This window comes from Pogona vitticeps, chromosome 6 (assembly GCF_051106095.1).
Source record: "Pogona vitticeps strain Pit_001003342236 chromosome 6, PviZW2.1, whole genome shotgun sequence".
Taxonomy (NCBI): domain Eukaryota; kingdom Metazoa; phylum Chordata; class Lepidosauria; order Squamata; family Agamidae; genus Pogona; species Pogona vitticeps.
Window position 1 is genome coordinate 79,961,566 of NC_135788.1, and position 23,761 is coordinate 79,985,326.

The 23,761-nt window shown below is 41.8% G+C and overlaps 1 protein-coding gene across 3 annotated transcripts in view; it reads right to left on the reverse strand.

Annotated features, from left to right (window-relative positions):
* VSTM2A (V-set and transmembrane domain containing 2A) overlaps positions 1–4,745 on the reverse strand; it is a 29,844-nt gene extending 25,099 nt beyond the window's left edge. For all 3 annotated transcript variants that reach the window (XM_020810360.3, XM_020810361.3, XM_020810362.3), the window contains exons 1-2: positions 4,135–4,745; positions 1,767–1,933 (exon numbers count right to left, since the gene is read on the reverse strand). In XM_020810360.3, coding sequence (XP_020666019.1) covers positions 1,767–1,933; positions 4,135–4,213 — 246 coding nt within the window. In that variant the 5' untranslated portion in view covers positions 4,214–4,745. The remainder of the gene's footprint in view (positions 1–1,766; positions 1,934–4,134) is intronic.
* Positions 4,746–23,761: the final 19,016 nt, after the last annotated feature.

The window sequence follows — 23,761 nt, forward strand, 5'->3', positions numbered from 1 at the left end:
TATTATACATAATTCTGAATGGTATGTTTATGGACACATGGTCTGTGTGCCTACCTCTTTACATGTATTTTTCACAATATGCCCTCCAGACTATCAGGCATTTGGCCCCTGTCAAATGGGTCTACATTAGCCTCAGTGTGGAGAATGTGGCTATCCCTGCTATCCTTCCCCTTGCATGATGTCCTTTCTCTTACATGATGTTCAGGAAGTAAGGATGTTAAACTCAGATGACAATCCACAGAAGAGATGGAGAATCAATCTAGACCTTATGTTCAACATATGGTTTGATCTGACAGGCATGACTTTTATTCAGTCAACCAACCAACCAAGTAACCAATAGCTGGTATTTCCCTGTATGTGGTGGGGAGCATGATCAGGACCACAGTGTAGGGTGGAAGGACATTAAGTCTATGAAGCATGCTTTGATTTCATTTAGAATCATATACCAACTCACAATGTGAAATAGTAAGATAATCTCACGACACTTTAAAGATTAACAGGTTTGATCTGGCAAAATCCTTCTTTAGCCTTTAAGGTACTACAAGGAATTAAGCTACCCTCCCTCTTGGAAAACTTGTAATAATTAATTGTAAATAGCAGCCACAAGGGAAGAAGCATTGCGTAGAACCACAATGGTTGCACAGGATTAAAGGAACCACAGGCTGGGTCCAATCCTCTCCCTACTACACACTTTTTAAAGAAAGAAGCACATAGTTCATTGCATAACAAATATTCTTGATATAATAATCAACAGATAAGGAAGAACTTTTGCAGAAGCTTTATTGGTGAGAATCTGATATGGAAATACTGATTATTATAATAGATTCTTCCTCAGAGATGACTCACATGCTGAGCCTGCCATCTATAGGCAGAAAGACAACCTTTCCTGCTCTAGCTAGCCAGTGTGGTATTAGTTAGGTAAGAGCTAATCAGTTCAGATTCTGCTCCATCTAATGGCTGCCAGTAACTGCAGGCATCCTACAATATCAGAGTGCTACACCGAAAAGGGCAATCAGTTCATGAGTTTTTTTTAGCATGTGCAAAATTATGAATTGTAAAAACAGCTGGATACCAAATGAATTGTTACATAAAAATGTTGGAATCAGCAAAGAGGGCTGAAAGACTAAGAGCAATAAAGATTCTGTCGGCTTCTCTTCCATAGGGCAAGGGGGAAAACAAACATCCTCTGAAATAAGGAATTTTTTTCTTGCCAAGTAAGAAGCAAGAAAGAATCGGTACAACTGGGAAAATCAACGTGGTTTCCAGAAATTATATATATAATGGTTTATTGCACAGTGTGTTAGTAAGACAAGTTCTGTTCCATGTGTTTATCAGTCTGAAACAATGGAGGAAGTAATGAGATTCCCTGAAGGGAAAGAATTACATCTAGCAGACTTTCTAATGGGAGATCTTGTTTTCCAGTGACTTTGGTTGCACAGCTAGGGGTTACAAATTCAATTGATTCCATTCCCAAGACTTCATCCGCATTGTGCCTCATCACAGTGGAAAAATAATTTCTGAAGAAAAACACATACAACCTTATCCATGCATGTGAACTGACCATGTTTTCAAAGTCTGCCAAAAAACAAAATGAAGGGCTCAGTGTTCTGTCCCCTTGTGGTAGCTGCTTCTCAACAGCTACCGGTCAATAAGAAAAGGAGGTCTGTGGGGAAACCCAGCCCTTGTTGCCTTCTCTGGATCCCCTTTCTCTCTCCTTTGGGGGAATAGCTGGCTTGCACAGGATTGCAGAGGCCACAAACTGGTACCTGAGTGCCTGTCACCTCAGCTCCAGGTTCCTGGTCCTCAGCTGCCCGCAGAAACCACCACTGGATTTCCAGGTAAACAGAGGCAGAGCCACTCTGGAATGCACAAGACATCTCCACATTCTGTCCCTCAGTAGCTGTGACATTTCGAGGAAATTCAGTAAATTTGGCTGCAAGAGAAAAGCAGATCTCGTTGGAATTCCTCTCCCCATTCTCTTTTCTCATCTCTTTCCCTTCACTAAGTTCATTTCTTCAGATAACAATTCTATACACACTTGACTGAGAGTAAATTCTTTTGAGTCATAAGACTTTCAATCTGTGCAAGATCAGGCAGCTGCCTTGTGAGCATATGCCTGTTTACTGAGTTAAATAGGGCTCATCCCCACCCCCCGCCTCAAGTAAGTGTGCATGGAGCTGCAGTCTTGTCCCTCTTGTTCTGGTTCACTATTAGCCACTCCTTCTATTCATTTCAATTTTCACCTTTCTTGTAACTCTCTTGTTTCAGTTTACTTTCTTCTACTCTTTCCTCTTCCCATCCCTCCTCAGAATGTATACTCTTTTTCACTCTTAGAGACATTGACCAGTAAATCACTGTTTCCCCAAGTCAGTGAACTGGAAAAAGTGAACACCTGGATAACCTTTTTGAGTTTGCAAGTTAGAGCAAATTAAACATAAATAGTTGATGAAAGGTCATAATTTAGTATTCTTGTTTGAGAATCCAGCACAAAGGCATTTGGAAAACCAATCTGGAGAATTTATTATATTTTATTCATGAGTTTGTAGCCTGTGAATAAACTGAAGCTGATGGAACTAAGGGTTTTGTTTGCTGGTTATCTGAATATTTTTTTAAATGGATCATAATAATTGCTTATTATAATGAATACGCAACTGTGACCTCTTATTTCTATCATTTTTAAATATTTTTTTGCTGGCAATATCAAAGTAAGAAGAGATTTGAATGTATTTTAATCCAAGAGATTGACAAACTGGACATATTTTGCTTCCTCAGTTAAATCCTAGTATTCCAGTATGGCTAACCCCTTCAAAGTCTAATAATATGGGGTATGAATTTTAACAGCATATTTCAGCATGCTACAATATATCTTCACACAACGAATCATTTCCACAACCTCACTTATGCCTGTTCTGTTCATATAGGGAACTCTCATCAAAACAGGTTCAGTTCAACCAGCCCTGTAATAATAATACACACAATAGAAGTAACAATAGCAGTAATCATCATTTTCTTCTTCCTCTTTCAGTTTTCAGAGTCATCAGACGGAATAAGGAACCAGGCAAGAATTTACCAGGTAAACTGCTTCCTTCAACACTGTGACGTTACGGATTGACAAGGGGGATAGTGAAACAGCCTCAAAAATATTTCATCTATATGTACTAGAGGATAACCTGGGCTCACCGCTGTGCTATTTAGAAGGGAAAAGAAAATTGTAATAGCAGATCAGCCTTTACTTAGAAAGTATTGAGGCAGGCTTTTCCGGGGATATTGGACTGTGCTTTCCATTTCAAAGACATCTCATGCACTGTCCCCCACCTCCCCAGCCATCATGAGAGATCTGTCCACCTCATCACTAAGGAAAGAGGTCATATTTCAGGAGCTTGTCATTCGCCCTCCCCACCTCTGCCACCCCCGTCTCGAGTTAAACAAATAAACAAGGAGAGGCGGAGGTACAGTCGGCCGGCAGCCGCGATACGATCTGTCCAGGGTGCTGAAGTGATCGCTGCAGCCCTCGAAGTCTCAAAAGCAGGGAAGGGAGTCTGCAGAGCGGGGGCTACTTGGAATGCAAGAGGCGCCTTTGGAAAGGGTGGCAGGAGCCGGCGTGGGGGGGGGGGGTATTCTTTGTAGAAAGACAAATGAAAACCAAGGTTTGAGAATATGGGTGATAGGATTGCGAGGACAGAGAATGAAAGTGGTGTTGTGGAAAAGACTGCATTATTTAAGAGAGGTGAGCAAATTTTGTTGACTGCATGAGCGTGAATCCTAAAGGCAAGGTTTGCAAGAATAGTGTGCTATATACTGCTCCACTCCTGGAAACCCGTCTCTGTCTGTCTTTCTTCCTCATACATGACTCACAAACAAATAAACAATGTTGCATTTTCTCAGCCAGCTATGTAAACCTATGCAAGAGGTTGTTTCCCAGTCCCTTCGGCTGAACTTCTTCCTTGTTTTGCTTCTCCCCCCACCCCACACACAAACCCGTGATGGGTCGAGAAAAAGGTTTAGGCGCAATGGCAAGAGGATACTTGAAGTCCACCTTTCCTCCTCAACCCTTCCGCCGCTCTGGCAGCCTTCTTGGGTCCACCCAAGACCCCTTTGCTCCAATTTTTTTGGGGAAGAAAGCACGGCTCTTACCTTGAGAAGAAAGTCCTTGCTGGATGTATAAGACTGATAAGGAAAAGAATCCAACATAAGCCCAAAAGATCCCCATCATTCCAGCGCGAGAGGGGGGTGGGAAAGTCACATCAGGCTCATGCCAAGACGACACACGTTCCCGCAAGGAAAGGAAGGGCAAAGGAATTTTACAAGGCGATTGGGCGCTGGAGCCCCAGTTGCACCACTGCCAGCATTCTCTTGGCAAGGCTGGAGGGGGCACGATCCGCTTCCGATGTCAGCGGGTGGATTGGGTGGGAAGAGACAAACGAGGGCTGGGGCGCCTGGAATCCCGATCCAGCCTTGCCTGGGGTTTCGAAGTGGGTTATTCACGCAGCACCTTTCCTTCGCTACTCTTACTCGTTACCTGAGAGTTCTGCCAGACCCTGCCGCTTAGAACTGCGTGATGAGCGCCCTCTCTAAACATTCGGCCAGCTTGGGGAAAAGTAGGGAAGGAAGAGGGGAGTTTGGCTTCGCTGGTAGCATTTCAACTCTCTTCTGTCCGCTCTCTCTCTCTCGCCCCCCCCCCCCGCCGCCGCTTCACCCGCCCCGCCGCGCTTTCCCTCTCCCTCGGAATGGCTGCGATGACGCCTTTAGCGCCGGCTCTCTCCCCCCCCCCCCCCGCCCGGCTTCCCCCAGCCTGCTGTCCGTGGTGCTGAAGAGGGACGCGGCTGAGGAGGATTATTGCGGAGGGCAGCAACGTTCATTGCGCCGGTGGGGAATCTTCTGCCGCCACCTTATCCGTCACCCCCCCCCCCCCGCCCTGTCAATGCGGTGGTTTCATTGATTATAGTCTCTCCTGTTTCCCCTTCCCCTCTTCTCTCATCCCCACGTACATCAAAGGGCAAATAACCAAGAAGGACTAAGCACGTTTTCTTTTTCTTTTTGATGTGATTTTAGGAATCTCCACTCGTTCGCCTGAGAATTATCAGGACTTTGAAATCTGTACACTGTGATTCGGGAGGCCGGTTTCACCTAATTCCCTCCCTGCCAGATACTAACTGAAGATCACATATTTTATATCTAGATTAACAGACTCTGAATTGTACATACAAGTGGTTTTACATAGGCAACAGTCAGGATTAGACTCTCACTCTGTACAAATGTCATTGTTTAACCTGAAAAGGGGCTTAATAGCTCTCAGTTGTGCAAACTGTTTTTCATACCTGGGCTTTAGCCATGCAATAAGTGAAGCAAGAAAAGAGAGAAATCTAAAAGTATTTTGAACAGTCTCTTACTTCAAATGAGCCCAATATGTTTTGAGGTAGGAAAGCTGAGCAGTGACATCTCTCTTTTTTCGCATTTTCAAAACCACACAAACAATGCACTAAGAGGATCAGAGGGGGTGGAGAGACATTCCTTCACTATCCTAATTATGGATAGAAATCGACTGAAACATGTAAAAAAGCTTCACTAAATGCAGTTTTGTACATTTTCCCCTAATCTGGTTCAAGGTGGGAAAGAGCAATTATTTTCTTATTTCTAATTTATGTTACAGCACTATAGGGATGAAGGAGCAAATCCAAACATGAAGTTCAGCAATCCATATATGAGTACTTTCCTTTGTAATTTCTGAGTTATGCTTAGCAATATCAATGCAGATCAATCATGATTCACTTGTTCCTGGTCATGAGTATAATGACCATCACAATGAAGGGGGAACTTGGCTCTCTCTTCCTATATCTTTGGATAGGGAGTGGCAGTGGACCTTAGGAAGGCTTGATCTCCTGGTCTAGTTTATTCCCCACACTGATAAACCTGCAAAGGTTGGGCTTCAAGTGTCTCATCCTCCTTGCTGTTGAAATTAACTTTGACCACAGAAAGCCTATAAAGGGGTGGGGATAAGTCAAAATTTCTTCTGTCATAATTGATATCTGATTCATTACATCATGAAGGAAAACTCCCCATTAGGATGTTATTGTTGTTGTTTTATTTACAAATGATTACTAAGCACTTGATGAGTTTTTTCTCCATTCTTAGCCAGCTGCCATGCTTGTAATCCAGTGAAAAACTTCCTCTGGTTTGGTGGATCCATGCATATGGGAGAAGGGATTGTAAGAGATTAACGGAGGAGAAACACATTTCTTTGTTTGTTGTGTAACAGAAAAGTGGGCAAAGTGCTATTGGGCTGCAAATTCCAGTTTTCTTCACCATTATTTAGGACAGCCAAGGCTTGGGGGAAATGCACTCCAAAAGTACTGCATCTTGAGAGGCAGACTTTATACTCTCCTAATGTAATGCTTGGTTGAAAGCTGATGTATCATAAAGATGAAGATCCTGAGCTGCAAACTAGAAACCCTAGTAAGGGACATGTGTGATTCCTCTCCCCCCCCCTTCTTCTTCATAAGGAGATGATAATACAGAGTGGTTGTGAGGATGATCACATGGAGCATTTTAACATGTGATGATGATGATAGAAAGGTGAGGTAAAATGCAACTACAACAGCAACAGAAACAACAGCAACAATTATTAATAATATTAATATTAATATTAATATTAATAATCATAATAATCACAATAATCACAATAATCACAATAATCAGAATCAGAATCAGAATCAGAATAATCATAATCAGAATCATCATCATCATCATCATCATCATCATCATCATCATCATCATCATCATCATCATCATAAGATGTTATTATGCATCTTGGCCCATTTTTTTTGATACATCTTATCACTGGGACAATAAAGATTTCAGCCACGAAGGTAAGTTGTCTCAGTTTAAAATGGCCTTCCTTTTTTTTCCTGATTGTGATGGCATGATACAAGGTGGATAAAACTGAATATTTAATATGAGAGTTCATTTGTAGTGCAGACACATGAAAATGGATGAAGACTCCTGCCTCAGAGCAGAGCCTGAGGCATTACGAATCCAAAATGGCAGATGATGTAGATGTTTTTGCCACCACAGAAGGAACATGAAAGCTGGGCTATGGGATATCTTGCTTCCAGTGTTGTCCTCCTTGGCAGTGTTTTGCTTCTGCATGCTCATCATCCTAAAAGACAAGAAAAAAGGGCAGGTGGGAAGCACGCTAAAGCTTAGGAAGAGGGCACATTTATGCTATATTGTAAGGCTGCAGCAGTGCTTCTTATGCTTTAGACTTAATTTGCACCCACTAGGAAGATATGATTGTCAAAACTTGTATTATTACTATTTTCAGCTATATATAACTTTAGAATTATTATTGATTGCATTAAAGTTGATGTTTGTATTACTCTCAGAGAAGTAACCCCTCCCTACACCTCCACTATCAGCATGCTAATATGCTGGCTTTCATTTCCTCATTCCAATCGCACACAATGACAGTGCTTGAAAAATGGTGGCTGAGTAGGAGTACTGAACAAAGAAAGCTAGGAGCCCCCTCCTGTCTGGCCCCTCCCATTCATCCCTTTTTAATGTATGTCCCCTAAGCTGGATAGCTACCCTAAAATGAGAACCCTACATTTATGCTATCATGAGGAACTCTTATTTTTCCCTTTATTTTCTCCATGCTTGTGATGGGTGGGATACAGAGATGGAGGTAACCTTCAGCCTACCGCACACAGTACACTCAAAAGAAAGCATATCAACTATTCATGCACCAACATTTTGAGAATATTCCTTCCAGCCCTGTTGTAGGATACTGGGGAAGGATGGGAGGGGGGTGGAATCAAACAATTCCACACACCTCCCCCACCCCAAGGAAAGGTTGTGTGAAACTTTGTGAGTTTTGTTAGGCAAAATCTAGAGGATTTGTCTCTTTTTGCATGCTGCTACTTTTATACCCTGAGTGGCAGAACATTCTCAGTCTTCAAAATGTGCCACTTTCTGGTACTCCATAGTTTCCTATTCTTTCTGAAGTGACCATGGCAGGATGTGATGTTGTGATATTCTTGCATTGGCACCATTCCAGGAAATGCAGCTGGCTGGGATGTTGTCTGTGCAGTACCAGAGAATGGTGAAGGATTTTGTGCGACATATCAACGTGAACTCAGTTTTCCAGCTATATGATGGCTCACCAAAGGCTTGACAAATATGCAGTCTGTGCAGTCTACCTGAGGGTTGAAACAGACAATATGCTTAGTGTGTATTGAGAACTGGTGCTCTCTTAATAGGTGAAAGTCATCTGTTTGTCTTGCATATTCTTTCTTCCATTCCAGCATAATTTTTGTAAAAAAAAAATGGTCTCACAGGAAGTTAAATACAGGACTTATTTGCCTGTTTGATTGATGGGGCATGCATCTGCAAGGAAATCCTATTATCAAGGGGCAAAAAAATGCTAATCATTGGGAATACATACCCCCTAACTTGTAGTTTCAACCTGAGATTGTGAGAAACATCAACAACAGCAACAGGGGGATTGCAAACACAGGCTATAATACATGACCAGTCTGCTCTGTTTGGCTTGGTGGGTAGGCCTGTTTTCAAAGACCTTACTATGCTCCTAGTCCATCTTTGCTCATTTTTGTAAAGGAAGTTATTCATATTACCCCTTTAGTAGCACATTTGGTCCTATTCAGCTGTCAGCAAATTGTGCATACTTACAATGGACATAGGGGAGAACTGTATTTCCATCCTCTTTTCCTTCATAACTCTCCTAAACATGGAGAGTGACGAGTCTGAAGAAGAGGTTGCCTATATCCATGGCAGGCTCTCCACATGAGTTAGAGCACTGATTTGCCAGTGTTCCAACCTCTGCAGCAATGCTGGCAGCACTCGTACATCTATTTCCCAAAGCCAGCCTCTGGATATGACATTCAGCACGGGCACTCAACTTCTTTGGTCGACTATGGCGAGGCCTGTTCTGAGTGGAACTTGTCCTGTTAAACTGCTGAATGGTCTTAGTCTCCATGCTGCAGCACAGTTTTAGGGTTTTGCCAATCTTCTTATAGGTAAAGGTAAAGGTTCCCCTTGACAATTTTTGTCCAGTCGTGTTCGACTCTAGGGGGCAGTGCTCATCCGCGTTTCCAAGCCATAGAGCCAGCATTTGTCCGAAGACAATCTTCCGTGGTCACATGGCCAGTGCGACTTAGACACGGAATGCTGTTACCTTCCCACCGAAGTGGTCCCTATTTATCTACTTGCATTTGCATGCTTTCGAACCGCTAGGTTGGCGGGAGCTGGGACAAGCGACGGGAGCTCACTCCGTTGCGTGGATTCGATCTTACGACTGCTTGGTCTTCTGACCCTGCAGCACAGGCTTCTGCGGTTTAGCCCGCAGTGCCACCACGTCCCTATAATCTTCTTATAGCCTAGGCCATAAGAACAATTCATTTTTCAGATCCTCAGATAGTTCATTACCATGAGATGCCATGTAGGACTTCCAGTGACCAGTCTGAGAGAGTGAGAGAGAGAACATCTGCTCTTCCTTCACACCTGAGACATGTGACACTAACAGGTCTCATGACACCAGGGAGGGAAAATGGCTACTTGGGCCCAATTTGGACATTGTCACTTAGGGGTGTACTCACTTTTGCTGCCAGTGGTTTAGACATTAATGGCTGTGTGTTGCATTATTTTGAGGGGACAACACATTTACACTGTTATACAAGCTGTATACTCACTGCTTTGCATTGTAGCCAAGTGTCATTTCTTCAGTGCTGTCACATGAAAAGATATAATAAAATATTTATGAAATGTGAGGGAGTGTACTCACTTCTCTGATATACTGTAGGTATGCCCAGGAATGATGAGACGTTCTTTGGTTGCCACAGAATAACACAAATACCCCTGATTCAATCGGCCTTTTCATCTTTGTTTGAGGACAGTGCTCATGTGCAGTGGAAACTCTCTGCTTCAGTTTTAATGTTCTCCTTTGTGGGAGAATGACAAAATTGAAAACAGAGGGAACAGGACTAGAGTTCTCCCCTCAGCTTATGGTAAGTATGCCCAATTAACAAGTGACTGAATAGGACTATTGGGTCTAAGCAATTAACAGCAGTTTGGACAGATGAAGCAAAGTACTTCATACTTCAGACAGTTAAGAATTCATTAGAAGATATGGTGATGTCTTTTTAATGGCTCTATTTGAAAAAGAGTGGATAAACCAATTAATAGTGTATCTATTATTGGTTATTAATTAGGATAGCTGGATAGGAATCTCAGTGTTTAGGAAGTCAGGATGCCTCTCTATATTGAGCAAGAGTTGCTAGATACGTCCAACAAGGTGCACATCACTTAAGTTTTTACAGCTTATTACATTTTCGATGCTGGAACTTTTATGGGACCTCATGTGATTCAGAGAGGCTCTTCTTATTTTATGTCAGTCCACAGATAGCGTACTTGGGTAGATCACTATGGAAGTTCAATTTTTTTTTTTTTAAAGTAAAGTGATAGAAATTAAATGATTATCTGTTCTGATTTTTGATCTCACCTTTCAGGCCAGCAAAATATTCACCAATAAACAAGGCTTTTAAAAAGCAACGAAGCACATCCACTAAAACTAGAAATTCATAGCACACTGGGAAAACAAGTCCCCTGCTTCCCAGTCACATCACACTTAAATTACTGAATGCTGAGGTCTGACATTGTGGTCCACTCCCTGGCCAATGTGACTTACAACTTACTTCAAGTACCATGCTATGCGAATCTGGCTGCCACTTCCTCATGTTGCCTCGGCATGCATGCTGGCATAATTATTCAGCCAGCTTTATTATATTCCCTACCATGTGTTGCTTTTCATCATCTTAAATGTTATTACCACACATATAGCTAGGAATATTAAACAATGAAAGATAAACATTTTGTATTTGATTACACAGCTTGAATTGATGCACTCCAACCTCCCCTCTCCCCAAATACATCTCTAATTCTAATTTACCCCCTTTTTTCCTGTTTGTTTTTAAATCTCCACAAGTGCTGTTGCAGAGATGTTTCTAACTTTGGATTGGTGAGATCGGGAAGCAAATAAAATCAGAAACCTATAGTCCAAGAATTGTCCAATTGGTTCATACCCAAGATAAAATTGAGCTGCCATCCATTCTTATTGCTTCATTTCCACCACCACCCCTCCCTCACCTGTGCCTCTAGGCTTCTTCCCTCAGTTTTTCTGCCACATAGAAATGATTCTAGTTTAGTCTTTGTTTATTTATTTGCTATGTTTAAATTGATTTCATATCCCAACATTTGGTGTCTTCATATATCCAAGCCCAGTTACAATGAGTAATCAAATAATATCAGGTAGCAGAGTTTTGTTTGTTTATTAATTGTATCTATTCCTTGTTTTTCAGCAAAAAAAACCCCAAAACCCAGAGCAGCTTATGATAGAGAATGGAAGACAGTTTGTCCTTAGGCTGAGAATCTAAAAACTAAGACATTATACCAAAGGAATAACAGATTTGGAGGCAGGAGGAGTAAAACAGTAGCAGCATATTTAGAAAGCCATATGTGACATTCTCAATAAGTGTTTCATGCACTTGACCTATACAGAGAGCCCTCACCCACGCCTTTGTGACTTCCCAGGGTGGCTGTGTTAAGCCTCCCACAACCGGAAATCATACTTCCTTTCCACAAAATCTTTAGACTGACAATGTTTCCTTCATGAAAGCTCTTCCCATCTGTACATGATGCAGTGATCTAGCAGGTTATGGAGGTGGACCTGACAGTCATATTATTTGTTGGCAGATGACCCATCAGTAAAGAGGTAGAATCTTTAAGTGTGTGGCTGCCACAGCATGAGCTATTCTCACCTTACCTGGTTTGAAAATTAACTTGCTTTTTTTCTCTCTCCAGGACATAAACATGTTCTTCATTGTCTCAGGCATGAAAAGCTTGCATGGATCATGTTTCTGCAATACTAATATGACTGCAGGTGGATTAGTGAATAAAAGTATTGGACTAGGGATCAGGAGATACGAGTTCAGATCCCTGTTTAGGCTATAGAAACTTTGAAAAACACTCCTTAAATATCTTACATACCTTAGAAACCCTATTAAAGTTACCATAAGTCAATATGATTTGTCCCTAACAAACAACAAAAGAAGGATTCCTTATTTTTTCTCTGATAGCATTGGCAGTGTCAAGTCATTTTTAGAGGGATCCTCTCAGCTAGAGCTGGACCTAGATAGAATGAAGGAGACTCAGACTGCAGCTTCTTTTTCCCCTGACAGCATCATCTTCATTCTTAAACTTATTCCTCAATGCTTCATTTTTCTTGTGTGAGTTTATAGTCCCAGCCAGACTGATAAGTATTTCCCTTTTCAGAAATACTCACACAGCCTTTTTCTGTAACTGAAATGTTCATGAATTATCCTTGGCATCACCCAATCAGCCAAAAGAAGTCTCCCTGCCAAAGGGACAGTGTTGTTTCTTCTCCTTCACCCATTGTAGGGATAGCAGATGTGAAGCCCAGCAATGATTAGCTGAATCTGTCTAACGCTGGTGTAGCCAGTAGTTTGGTAGGAAACAAAGGTTGGTAGGCTAAGCTATGACATGAAACAGAGGACGTGGCACAGTGGTTTAGGTATCTGGCTGTGGAGCCAGAGGTTGGGAGTTTGATTCCCCACTGTGCCTCCTTGACAGGGGCTAGACTTGATCCATTGGGTCCTTTCCAGCTCTGCAGTTCTACAGTTATTATATTTATCAATGGAAACATATAAGGGTCTGTAACAATTAAAGCACACTCTTTGCATGTGGTACAGTAGTCCAAAATCTCTTTTCTGTTGGAAATACATAATTAATATAATCTCTAAAATAATCAGCCAAAACATTAAGCTAAGAAGGGAATTGGTATTATGGACACTATTTTTAGGGAAAAAAATCAAAATCAATTGCATAAAACCTTAATTTCATTAATGCTTGGTGTTGTGCATCTGGAAATTGCTCAGAAGTGGAAAGATTTGAATGGTCTATGCATACAAAGCTGAATAAATGGAGTCTGGGATATTGCCTTAGCAGAAAAATTAACATCACAAATAAAGCAGACTAATGGAGGGAAGAAAGCAAAAGACACATCTGCTCTCATATGGCTTCTATTTATTTTGTTTCTAAAGGAGGATTTCTAGTCCCATGGAAACCCAATCTAACACATAAAATTCTGGAAACATTGAAACAGTTCAGCTCTAAGACCCCTTGTAGATCCTTTAAAAAATATGTTCAGGCCTTCATTGGACAGATGCACACCATCCACCCTATATAACTCAAGCCAGGAAACTCTAATAAGAGCATAAGCAACCACCGACCTCATGCATCACTGTACCACTCTGCCCACTTCTCTGTTTACACCCTTTCGGGCCTGATCAATCCTCCTGGGATCATGTGCATCTCTCCACACCATACGCGCAATCATCTCCAACCAAAGTATTCTTATCTTGGGGCAGTATGCCACAAATGCCCTGAGGTCCGCTATCACCTGGAGGACCAGCAACTTGCCCAACCTTTGGGCCAAGTCATTGCCTCCCAAATACATCACCATAAGGTCAGGTGGCTATATCTGCAGTGCACTGGGATGCCAGTTCCATGAACCCATCCCAGCATATGCCTCTCCTTCTCTTTCATTCCAAAACAGCCACCTCACCAAGGCTGAAATCGCAACCCCAACTGGTCCAACTGGCATGCCTGGCTGCCCCAAAAATGTAAATTTGCCCACACAACAAACTTTGAACTCGTGCCAAGGGCTTCTCTGGATCTGCAATCCAAAAAGAACAACAATGCAGCAGAACCTAAAACTGTGGCAAGGGGTAAACATAAGCCCAGTATTTCTGAGATGACCATCTTCCCACCTTGTTAATATCTTCTACTGCAAAGCCAAGGGCGGCTGCTGTAGATGCAGCACCTATTTTTAAAGAATGAGTCCCAAAACGCCAAACGTGTATCCTGGCCTTGCAATAGGCCTGTGAAGTAATCTTTCACAATTGGTACTTTATTAGCAGTGATGCATCCTGGTGGTGCAAAAAACTACCCACCTCTTCTCCTGTAAATTGTATATACTCCCGTGTAGCTTTTACAGGACAGATCTCTGTCTCAGAACATCGCCCTAAAAGTAGCACCCTTCATTTACCCAGTTGGTCAGATTTTTATCTTCGCAAGTGTATTGCAACTTGGTGCTCTAATACTAGCACATCCTTCCTCTGCAAAGTGGATAGAGACGTGTCATTTTTGGATGCAATCACAAGCTCACTTATCCACAGTGCTCCAAAAAAATGCTATAAGTGTTGTAGCTCTAAAAAGACAAGCTTCAAATCAGTCCCTGCACACTAATTCCCAATTCCTCCCCAACTTGGCCAAAATAGCCAGTGATATCAGTGTATGATCATCACTGGGCACAACTCGTTCCCTACTCCACCCCTCAATCATTTTCTGAATACGGAAATCAATTGAGGAACCTTTACAACCTTGGGCCTTGGCATAAAACACCAAAGCCACCATCCTACCTTGAATGGAGCTAGGAGCCAACCTTTTCTGTATAAGTAGACTGCAAACTGCATCAACTGATGATATGATGCAGGCCATTCATGTCCAAGGCCCTCCCTTTCACAAAAGGCAAAATACTCATTGCACGCCACTGTATAACCACGGCGAGTGCCTGGTGCTACTGCTAAGCTCATGGCCCTTTTAGCTTCTGCCCTCCAAGATTCCATACCTCGTTCGGTAGGATGTCCTGATGGGCCCTCGCCCCTGGTGCCAACACCCTGAACAGTTCCATCTGTTGATGGGACAGGGCATTAGCAATGGCATTATTAATCCCGGGGACATGCTGTGCTTGGAAAACTATATTGTACTGTAAGCACCTCAACGCAAGGGCCCTCTAACTAACACCATCACTCTTTGTGACTTAGATGTCAATGAGAACAATGTGTACCACTGCCTGATTATCGCACCAGAAAGTGACCACAGAATTAGCCCATTCATCAGCCCATAGCCACAAGGCTCCTGCTATTGGAAACAGCTCCAGAAAAGCAAGGTCCTTGGTGATGCCTGCTCTGTGCCACTCTAAAGGCCAAGTCACAGCACACCACTTTCCCTTGAAGAATATACCATAGCCCAGTGACCCTGCTGCATCAGTCTGAACCTGCAGGTCAGACTCTAAGCGAAGTTCTTCCCTCCAGAAGGAGGTTCCATTGAACTGTTTCAAAAACTGTACCCAAACCTGAAAATCCTGCTTCATTTCAAATGACAATCTCCTCCTGTGATGAGGTCTTGTGAGACCCTTCATAGCATCACACAATCTACAAAAGAAAGGTCTACCTGGTGCCACTACTTTGCAAGCAAAGTTAAGATGGCCTACCACTTCTTGCAATTGCCGCAGTATGACTTTCTTCTGGGCTAGCATACTACGGAACCGCCCTTTCAAATCATCTGATTTCTCTATTGGAAGCCTACTAGCTTGTGAGACCATATCTAACTTAATGCCTAGAAAGGTTAGAACTTGGCAAGGACCCTCAGTCTTCTCTTCAGTCAACGGTACACCTAGTTCTTGCACCAATTTCTGAAATGCCGCCATAAGACACGTGCATTGGACTGTGCCATGCCTCCCACAAAATAAAGTGTCCAAATAATGGACAACTCTTGCTCTGCTAGTCCACCACCTGAGCATCCATTTCAAAAATGTGCTTAATTGCTCAAAAGCTGAGCAAGATATTGAGTATCCCATAGGTAACGATGTATCCATATAATAATTCCCTTCAAAAACAAAACCCAAAAGGTCAAAGTCATCAGGGTACACTGGGAGGTGCATAAACTGATATTATGTCGGATTTCCCCAACTTGGCCCTAATCCCTTGCTTCCGAACCATGCGCACTGCTGCATGAAACAATGTATAATGGACAGTGCACAGGTCCTGGGGGATCTTATCATTTACTGATTACCCAGTCACCTGCTGCCTTCTTGGGAACAACCCCTAGAGGGGACACCCGAAGGTGCGCAACTGGTGGGGACTTAAAAGGACCTAATGCTCACCCCTCTGCTACCTCCCGAGAAATTTTTGACCTCACTATGTCCTCTTGGCCTCTAACAGACCTCAGATTTTCTGACCATGTGGCTACCTGATCACCCACAGCTGGAATACAAAATTTGTTCCTAAATCCCTCACTCAGAAATCAAGCTGCTGTCCAATGAGGGTAATCATGTAGCCACTGTTCCAAAACTGCTATTTTAATTGTACTGGGGCCCTTTTTGAGTATTTGAAGGGCTGAGAGGAGGCTTGTGCCTGTTTCCGGGTCCCTGTCCCTTTGTTCCACCTTGCTTCCCTCTAAAACAGGTTGCAGATGGGTGGGGTCCACCACAACTGGAACAGTAATGCTTAAATCTACACTGTTTCTGGCTGCAGGACCGTCAGAAGTTGTAATCCCAGCAAATGAAGCAGGGTTGAACCACCTGGCCCGCTACTGAGCAGGATGCATATGTCTGTGCCCATTGAACTAAATATCCACTGTCAAATCTGCCCTCCGATATCAGGCGTGCGGGTATCATGGTCCACAGCCATAATGCACCATGGGGAATGTCCCAGCACATGCTGGGGAGCAGTGCTGCATGCATATGGAACCCCCATCACAGAGCAACCATATATGCCCTGGGAAGTCTACACATGTCCAAGTGACAGGCCCTTTCCATCTGGGCCCATACTATTGTTCCTGCATAAATAAAGAAGCTGGGCAACCAGTTCACCCAACAACGGTCTGGCTTACACCATTTCAGCTTTTCCCTCTCCCTCTCTTCATCTTTGTCCTTTTTCTTATCCTCTTTCTCTTCAAAAGCTTGAAAACATCTACATATTTTTCTCTTCAATTTTTTCCCCACTGTTGCCAGCAAACGGTGATTGCCAAGTGGCAGAGATTAATCGCCTTCAGGCAATGCACGCCATGCCGCAGAGTTGTATCCTCTATACAGGCCCAGCTGCTCCCACTGCCTTAGCTTGAATAGCTACACTTACAAAAGTTGCACCATTCCCCCTGCTCTCAGTCGCTACCGGTGTTCCCAACAGTGGTGCTTACGAAGGCGAAGCTGAAAGGACCAGCACCATCTGTCTCCCGGTACCCCATGGCCAAACACTTGCTGTTTGTGTCATGCCTGGTGCATTAATATTCTAACCTGCTTGTGTTCCTGCCGATGCCACCAAAGACATTCTGGCAGGGTCTTCTTCCCTCATCACTGGTTGGCTGACACCACTTCCTCTCATGTTCTCATCCTCAAGGGTCTGTGATTCCTTACTGGACCTCTGCACTGCTATCGAACCATCAGCTCCCCTGGCTTGCGCCTTTTCCCTTTCAAGGGCACTAAACCTCTCCCACAAAGACCTATAATCTGCTCAGTCTTCATCATCCGACGAGGAAAGTGCTGGCAGGGAATGGGAGTGAGGCTTTACGTTTAGCAGGCTGTTTACCCTTTCGTCCCTCTTGCCCTTTTCTAGAAGCCACACTGGTAGGCCTGGCAGCCTGGTAAAGCTGGTAGTCAACCCCTTCACCCCCGTGCTTATTTAATTATTTATTTATTTGTTGTAAACTATTTTATTTGTTTATTTATCTATTTATTTATTTTCTTTTTCTGGTACTTTTTTCTTTGTTTCTTTTTTTAAAACACAGCTGCAATCTACTGCTTAGCAGCTGCTTTTTAACCCCCAATACAGGCAACAAACTACCCAGTGTACAATAATAAAACATATGCAATAACCCTAAACCTTTTGTTAACCTATTGCCAATTACCCCCCACTTGTTTTATTTTAGTGTATTTAATTGAATTTATTTTATGTATTATTATTGTTATTGTTATTGTTATTGTTATTGTTATTGTTATTGTAGTAGTAGTAGTAATAATAATAATAATAATAATAATAATAATAATAATAATAATAATAATAATAATAATAATAATAATAATAATAATAATAATAATAATAATAATAATAATAATTTTTATTATTATTATTATTATACAAACACCAAGGTGGGGTGTGTGACAAACCCCCAACTGCTAGAGAAAGGGCCCCCCAGCCCCCTTTCTCTAGCTGCCCTACTTGTCATATATCTATATAACACGAGCCACTTCTCCGTTGCCCAAGCCTCTTTTCCGATTTTGCTCTTTTTTTTAAAACAAACACTGGAGCCTGCACAAGCTGTCTATCAAAGAAAACCTTCCCCAGTCCTCCAAACCAAAGGGCTGTGCCAGGGAAACTGCAGGGACCCCCTCGACAGCTCTTCTCCTTCCCCCGATGAAAAGGTAAGGGAGGGTGAGGCAAGGCTGGGCAGCCTTTTTCAAGGTTCCTCCCTCACCCAGCCCCTCACCCGATATGATACAGCTTCTTGCTGCTTCGGCCTCTTCTGGCTGGGTGGGCAAAGGAACCTTGCCCAGCAGCTGTGCATTTTGCAAAGAGGCCCTTCTGTGATTAGCTGGTCCATTGAGATGCTATATTGCACTTTCAAGAAAATATGGGGACTGTTGGAGACTATGTTCTTCGTAATTGTTAGGACAACCTTGTGTCCCATCTAGATTACTTCTGTCTCCCACTGGTGGCATGTGTACCACAGGTTAAGATCCATTGGTTTAAGGACTCTAGTTGCCTAGCTAGATCCCTGCCAAGACAGTAAAGAAACATTCTTAGGATCTCCTTTCACTTTAATTTCCATGCCATTTATAGTTTAGAAACACTTTCCATTTTTTTACTTTCAGTGAAAGTAATCATAGTTTTCAGTCATGCAATCTGTGTATTAAAAAACATTTGGTTTTATTTCCAAGTGCCTTTTGTGCCCATCATGTTTCCACACATGCCAACTGTGCTGCCATCTCTAAGGGAGACAAACATGCAGTTTGACACCACTGGTAGAATTCTACATTGGAAAACATACTCACTGCAGCAGTGTACACACAAAAGTCTCTGACATTAATCCATATAACTTCTAAAGTAATTCAGACTTCATGTGGAATTCTTGCTATGGAGTACAAAGGAAAAAAGTATTTTATTGAAGAAATCTATGCCAGTTGCCAATAACCATAGACCAAGGGCCTAGTCTGTGCTTATTTCTGTGAACCTGGATATGTAAATAACTATAATGCCTTTGTTCCACTCTTAGGTAAAGTAAGGGTATATCTTTGCTTTGCTCAAAACCACTTTGAATTCCTGTATCATTTCCTTCAGTTGCAGAAAGGTAACAGCAGTATGAAGTGAGCCTTCCTGCCACCTTTTTTCTTATTTTTTTTCTTGTTGGCAGCTATCCACTCTAGTAATGTTACCAGGTCAGACTATCACATATGAGCTGCATGAAGTCAGCCAGTTTTCTGTAGTAAACATTTCCCCTGCAAATATGAGATTTGTTTTTTTTTTCTTTTTTCTTTCTGTCACTCCATCCTTTTTGCTCTTTCATCTTCTTTGGTTCTATATATCTGCTCAAAATGGAATTTCATTTACAGAGTTTGCTGTCCTCTGAAGATGCCAGCCACAGAGACTGGCGAAACGTTAGGAAGAACCACTTTCAGAACATGGCCAAGAAGCCCGAAAAACCCACAACAACCATTATGCATCTTGCTGGGCTTCTTGAGAAAAATAGATTTCATTTTATCTTCTACAGGCTTCTGTGAGGTACACTGGGAGCTTAGTTAGCTACTATCCTGAGAAAGGAAGAGTTGTGAAAAATAAGAGGAAAGGATGAAGAGCAAGAAAATGACGCTGATTCTAAATTAGAAGGGTCTGCTTATTATGTTGATCATGACGATAATTAATTAAGCTTATTGAGGATATGATTTATGTGAATCTTCGATTCTGTGTCCAGTGCCTTTTCAAAAAATGATAAGCAAACAATTATCTCATTTGGAAAGAATAATTGTATGTATCTTGTCAGTACAGTATAGTTTGATATAGTCCTTTCAGCTGTTTACTCCAATATATATTTCTTAATAAGTGAAATGGATCTAATTTCTCAATGAATATGAGGATTGGTGTATTTTTTATTATTTTAGGAAAGAGAAATGTAAAAAGTCACTATCTCAGACCACAACTTTCAGAAACCCTCCACCGAAATGGTTAGTGATTTTCCTGGATGAGATCCCAAGTCCAGAAAGTACGCTTTCCACTATGAATCTCATCTCTTATTATAATATAGCCCATAGAAGTGACACAAAACAGCAGCTAGTGGGGGTTTAGTTATTTGGTTATTTAGTTATTTCAAATACTTGCATACTGCCTGACTTAGTGACACACACTATTCTGGGCAGTTGACAATAAAAAGGAACAAATCCCAACCAACCCAATACCACTAGAACATTAAACAAAACAAATTAAAATTAACCAACAGTAGTTTCAGAGATATCTTCAAGAACAGTCCCAGATAGAGAGCATTACAGTAGTTGATCTTTAAGATCACCAGTAAATGTCTCCAAGAAGAAGGATCTTTGTCTTGTCCAGGTTCAGGATTGGGTTTAGAAAAAAAAAATCTGTGTTCAGAAAATGTAGGGACGAAATATAGGAGCGTATGTTTTCAGAAGAAGTTGCTATGTTAGTCTGTTTCAGTGAAAACATCGAACATCTTGTAGCACCTGAAGCTCTAAGAAGTCTTATTTTGCATAACTTTATGTGGACTGGACTCCACTCCATCAGATGCATGGCATGCAATCTCAGTTGGCAGATTATTGTACACGTGCTTGAGTGGAAGGGTAGAATTAGTGGGTGAACAAAACTGAATGTGAAACAGTAAATTCTTTCTTCATCATTTTAACTTTGTCATCAGTAAACAGTAATTGGGTGGTAGCACAGATTGCTTAGCATAGATCAACTGATTACACACCCACTGGCCATGATCCGATTGGAATTAGCGCAGCATACATTCAAAGTTGCATAGCTGGTGTGTGTGCGCTCATTCAAGCTGTCTCTCGTTTGTTCGGACATAATCAGACACTTAGTTATGCATTTGGTTGCACAGTCAGACACAAGCTAGATGGCCAGAAAGTTGCAAACTGTGCAATTTCCCTTTTTATACTACAATTTGCAATAGAATTTTGGCCATTATGATGAAAAATCATTTAAAAAACACAGTTAAATGATGGTGTTTTCTATGGTAAAAAACAGTTAATTTGCATCTTCAAAGAAATTAATACCATGTTTTTCTCCCATGCATTTTTCTGTTTTCTCTCACTTTCCCTTGCCCCCCCTTTGAAAATCAGATGGCAGTATGTCACTTATGTAAGACTCCTGAGGGATTCTAATGGAGCTTTTGGTTTTTCCTCATCAATAAAAAGTGATGTCAAAAACTGAGAGCTCTTTGGAACACATATCACATGAATCCTCTGTGTGACAAAATGTCACGCACCAACAATGTCTTACATAATTTTCTTGTCTTCATTTTAATCAGGGAACAACCCTGTAAAATATGAGAGTGATGGGTTTTGTAATATCAGCAGAGAGGAATATCTTTAATTCCCTTAATAGCACAATGGAAAAAAAAAATGTAAGTTTACAAGTTAAAATTAGTAAGTTCACAAACACCTGACTCCATTTAACCAGCTTAAGTAATTATTCAAGCATTGCTTTTGTATGAAAGAAAAATAGCTCTTTACTCACTGGGGCTGCAAGTTATAGGCTTGAACTTGGTTACAGAAGACTTCAATAAAGTGCAAGGGCTTCAGGGGTGAATAGAAAGTATGAAGGAAAAAAAGGTTAAAATAGTGAAAATTGTGTTCTCTAAGGCTACATGGCTAAGAGGAAAAATGCTAGACACAGGGACAGGAGAAACTCAAACAGGCATGCTTCCCTTCAGTATCCCAAAATATTCTCTCATTAAACAAAGGCAGTAATACAATAGTGGATAAGGGAAGGGTCGTCTTTGCCTACCAGAAAAAGAATGTCAGTTAATTGGTCGAGAGAGGAGGGAGGTTCATGCAAGCCACCCAGCATGTTAGTTTTATAATAATGACATTCCCCTCAGGTGACCATGCTTTATTTTGCATGTTGAATTGTCCATAATTCCAACATAAATCTCAGAGGCTTTGATATTTCTTTATCACCTGGGTGATGGGGCATTTTGGCCTGCTTCAACTTCAGCTGTTCTGCCAGCCATCATATTGGAATCTTTTAAGGTTCACTTCTAAGGTCTTAACGCTCCCTCCTGACTGGGTATGGGGTTGAGATTGGCACATTATGTAAAGATTAAAGCTATGAAACCTGTGATTACAGATCATGTAATGCTATAAGAATAACAATTAGAGGTTGGATATGTCCTAGTCTTGCTGCTTCTGTCCAAAGCCAAGTTAATTTGCATTTGAAGAGCCACCACTGATAACAACTGGCTGTTAAAAACAACAGATGATAGAGTGATTGCCTGAGGCTATAGACCCCTTGAGCTGGGGAGCATTATCAGCCTTCTGTCAGACACTTTTGAAGACAGCATCTCATCAATTTGCTGTCTACCTTCTCCATTAGAGAATGCTCTAATGTTTCCATAGCACACTGTTGCTTTAGGTTGAGTAATATTGCTCTGGATGGTAACTGAAAATGTATTTGTGAAAAAAGACACAGAAAAATCCTTAGAAAATTGGCTCATGAATTCTTATGGTCTGGTAATAGGCAAGGAGGTTAATGGAGGGCTGAACGGAATGCTATAATTAAATGCATGTGGTAGTGGACCTCTTTTTACTCACTGAAAAGCAGGTCTGGGGAAGTGTAAAGAAGAGGTGTTGGGAGAGAGGTATAACTGCTTCTCCACTTTCCATTTTTCTAACCTTTAACTTCACTCCCACATGTTTTCTTACTCATAAGATTTAGACATATTTTGCCTCGTATGTGACTCTTCATTCACCTCAAAGATGAATGAGGGACCACTTTTACCCCCTGGGAATGTACTGCAGGTTGCACATCCTCGAAAAGTTCATTTTTCCTGTATCTTTTCTGAAATGGTACACACATCCAATTTAGAAGAGTGCACACTTCTTCCTCCCCACCCCTAGACACAAACAAGACCATGCATCTTGCTTCAGAGGAGAATCACTGCTTGAGGCTTCTATGAGAGGACATCTTCTATTTCACTCATCGTACAGTTGTGTGTGAGGAGTTTGGGTCAAGACAAGATAAAACCCCAAGACAAAAGAGGCATGAAGTCAACAAAATCAGGCATGGGGCCTGTATATGTCCTGCCAGCCAGCAGTTTTGACAAGCACTGTCTGCCAGCTCCCCATAGACTTTGTGTGTGTGTGTGTGTGTGTGTGTGTGTGTGTGTGTGTGTGTGTGTGTGTGAGTGAGTGAGTGAGTGAGTGAGTGAGTGAGTGAGTGAGTGAGTGAGAGATGTGCCATCAAGTCACAACTGATTCACAGAGACACTAATAGGGCTTTCAAGATAAGTGAGATATTTTAAGAGTAGCTTAACCATTACTACTCTCCAGTGAATTTCCATGGCTGAGTGGGGATTCAAACCTAGGCCTTTTCATCACTTTGCCCACTACATTATATATAGACTTTAATGGAATTTATTTAATTATATGTCACCTTTCTCTCCATAGGAAACCCGAAAAGAAAAGGAAGGTACAATACACTCAATAGACAGTTCTCTTGCATATTCAGTGAATACTGTTTGGGAATGGCTAAGATAGATGGGGTAGAATAAAAGTGAATGCAGCTGGTTAACAGACAGATCAGAGAAAAATTCATACTAGAGGGGAAAAAATCATGCTCACCCCCCCCCGAGGACTCCTCTGTGAAATGCTTCC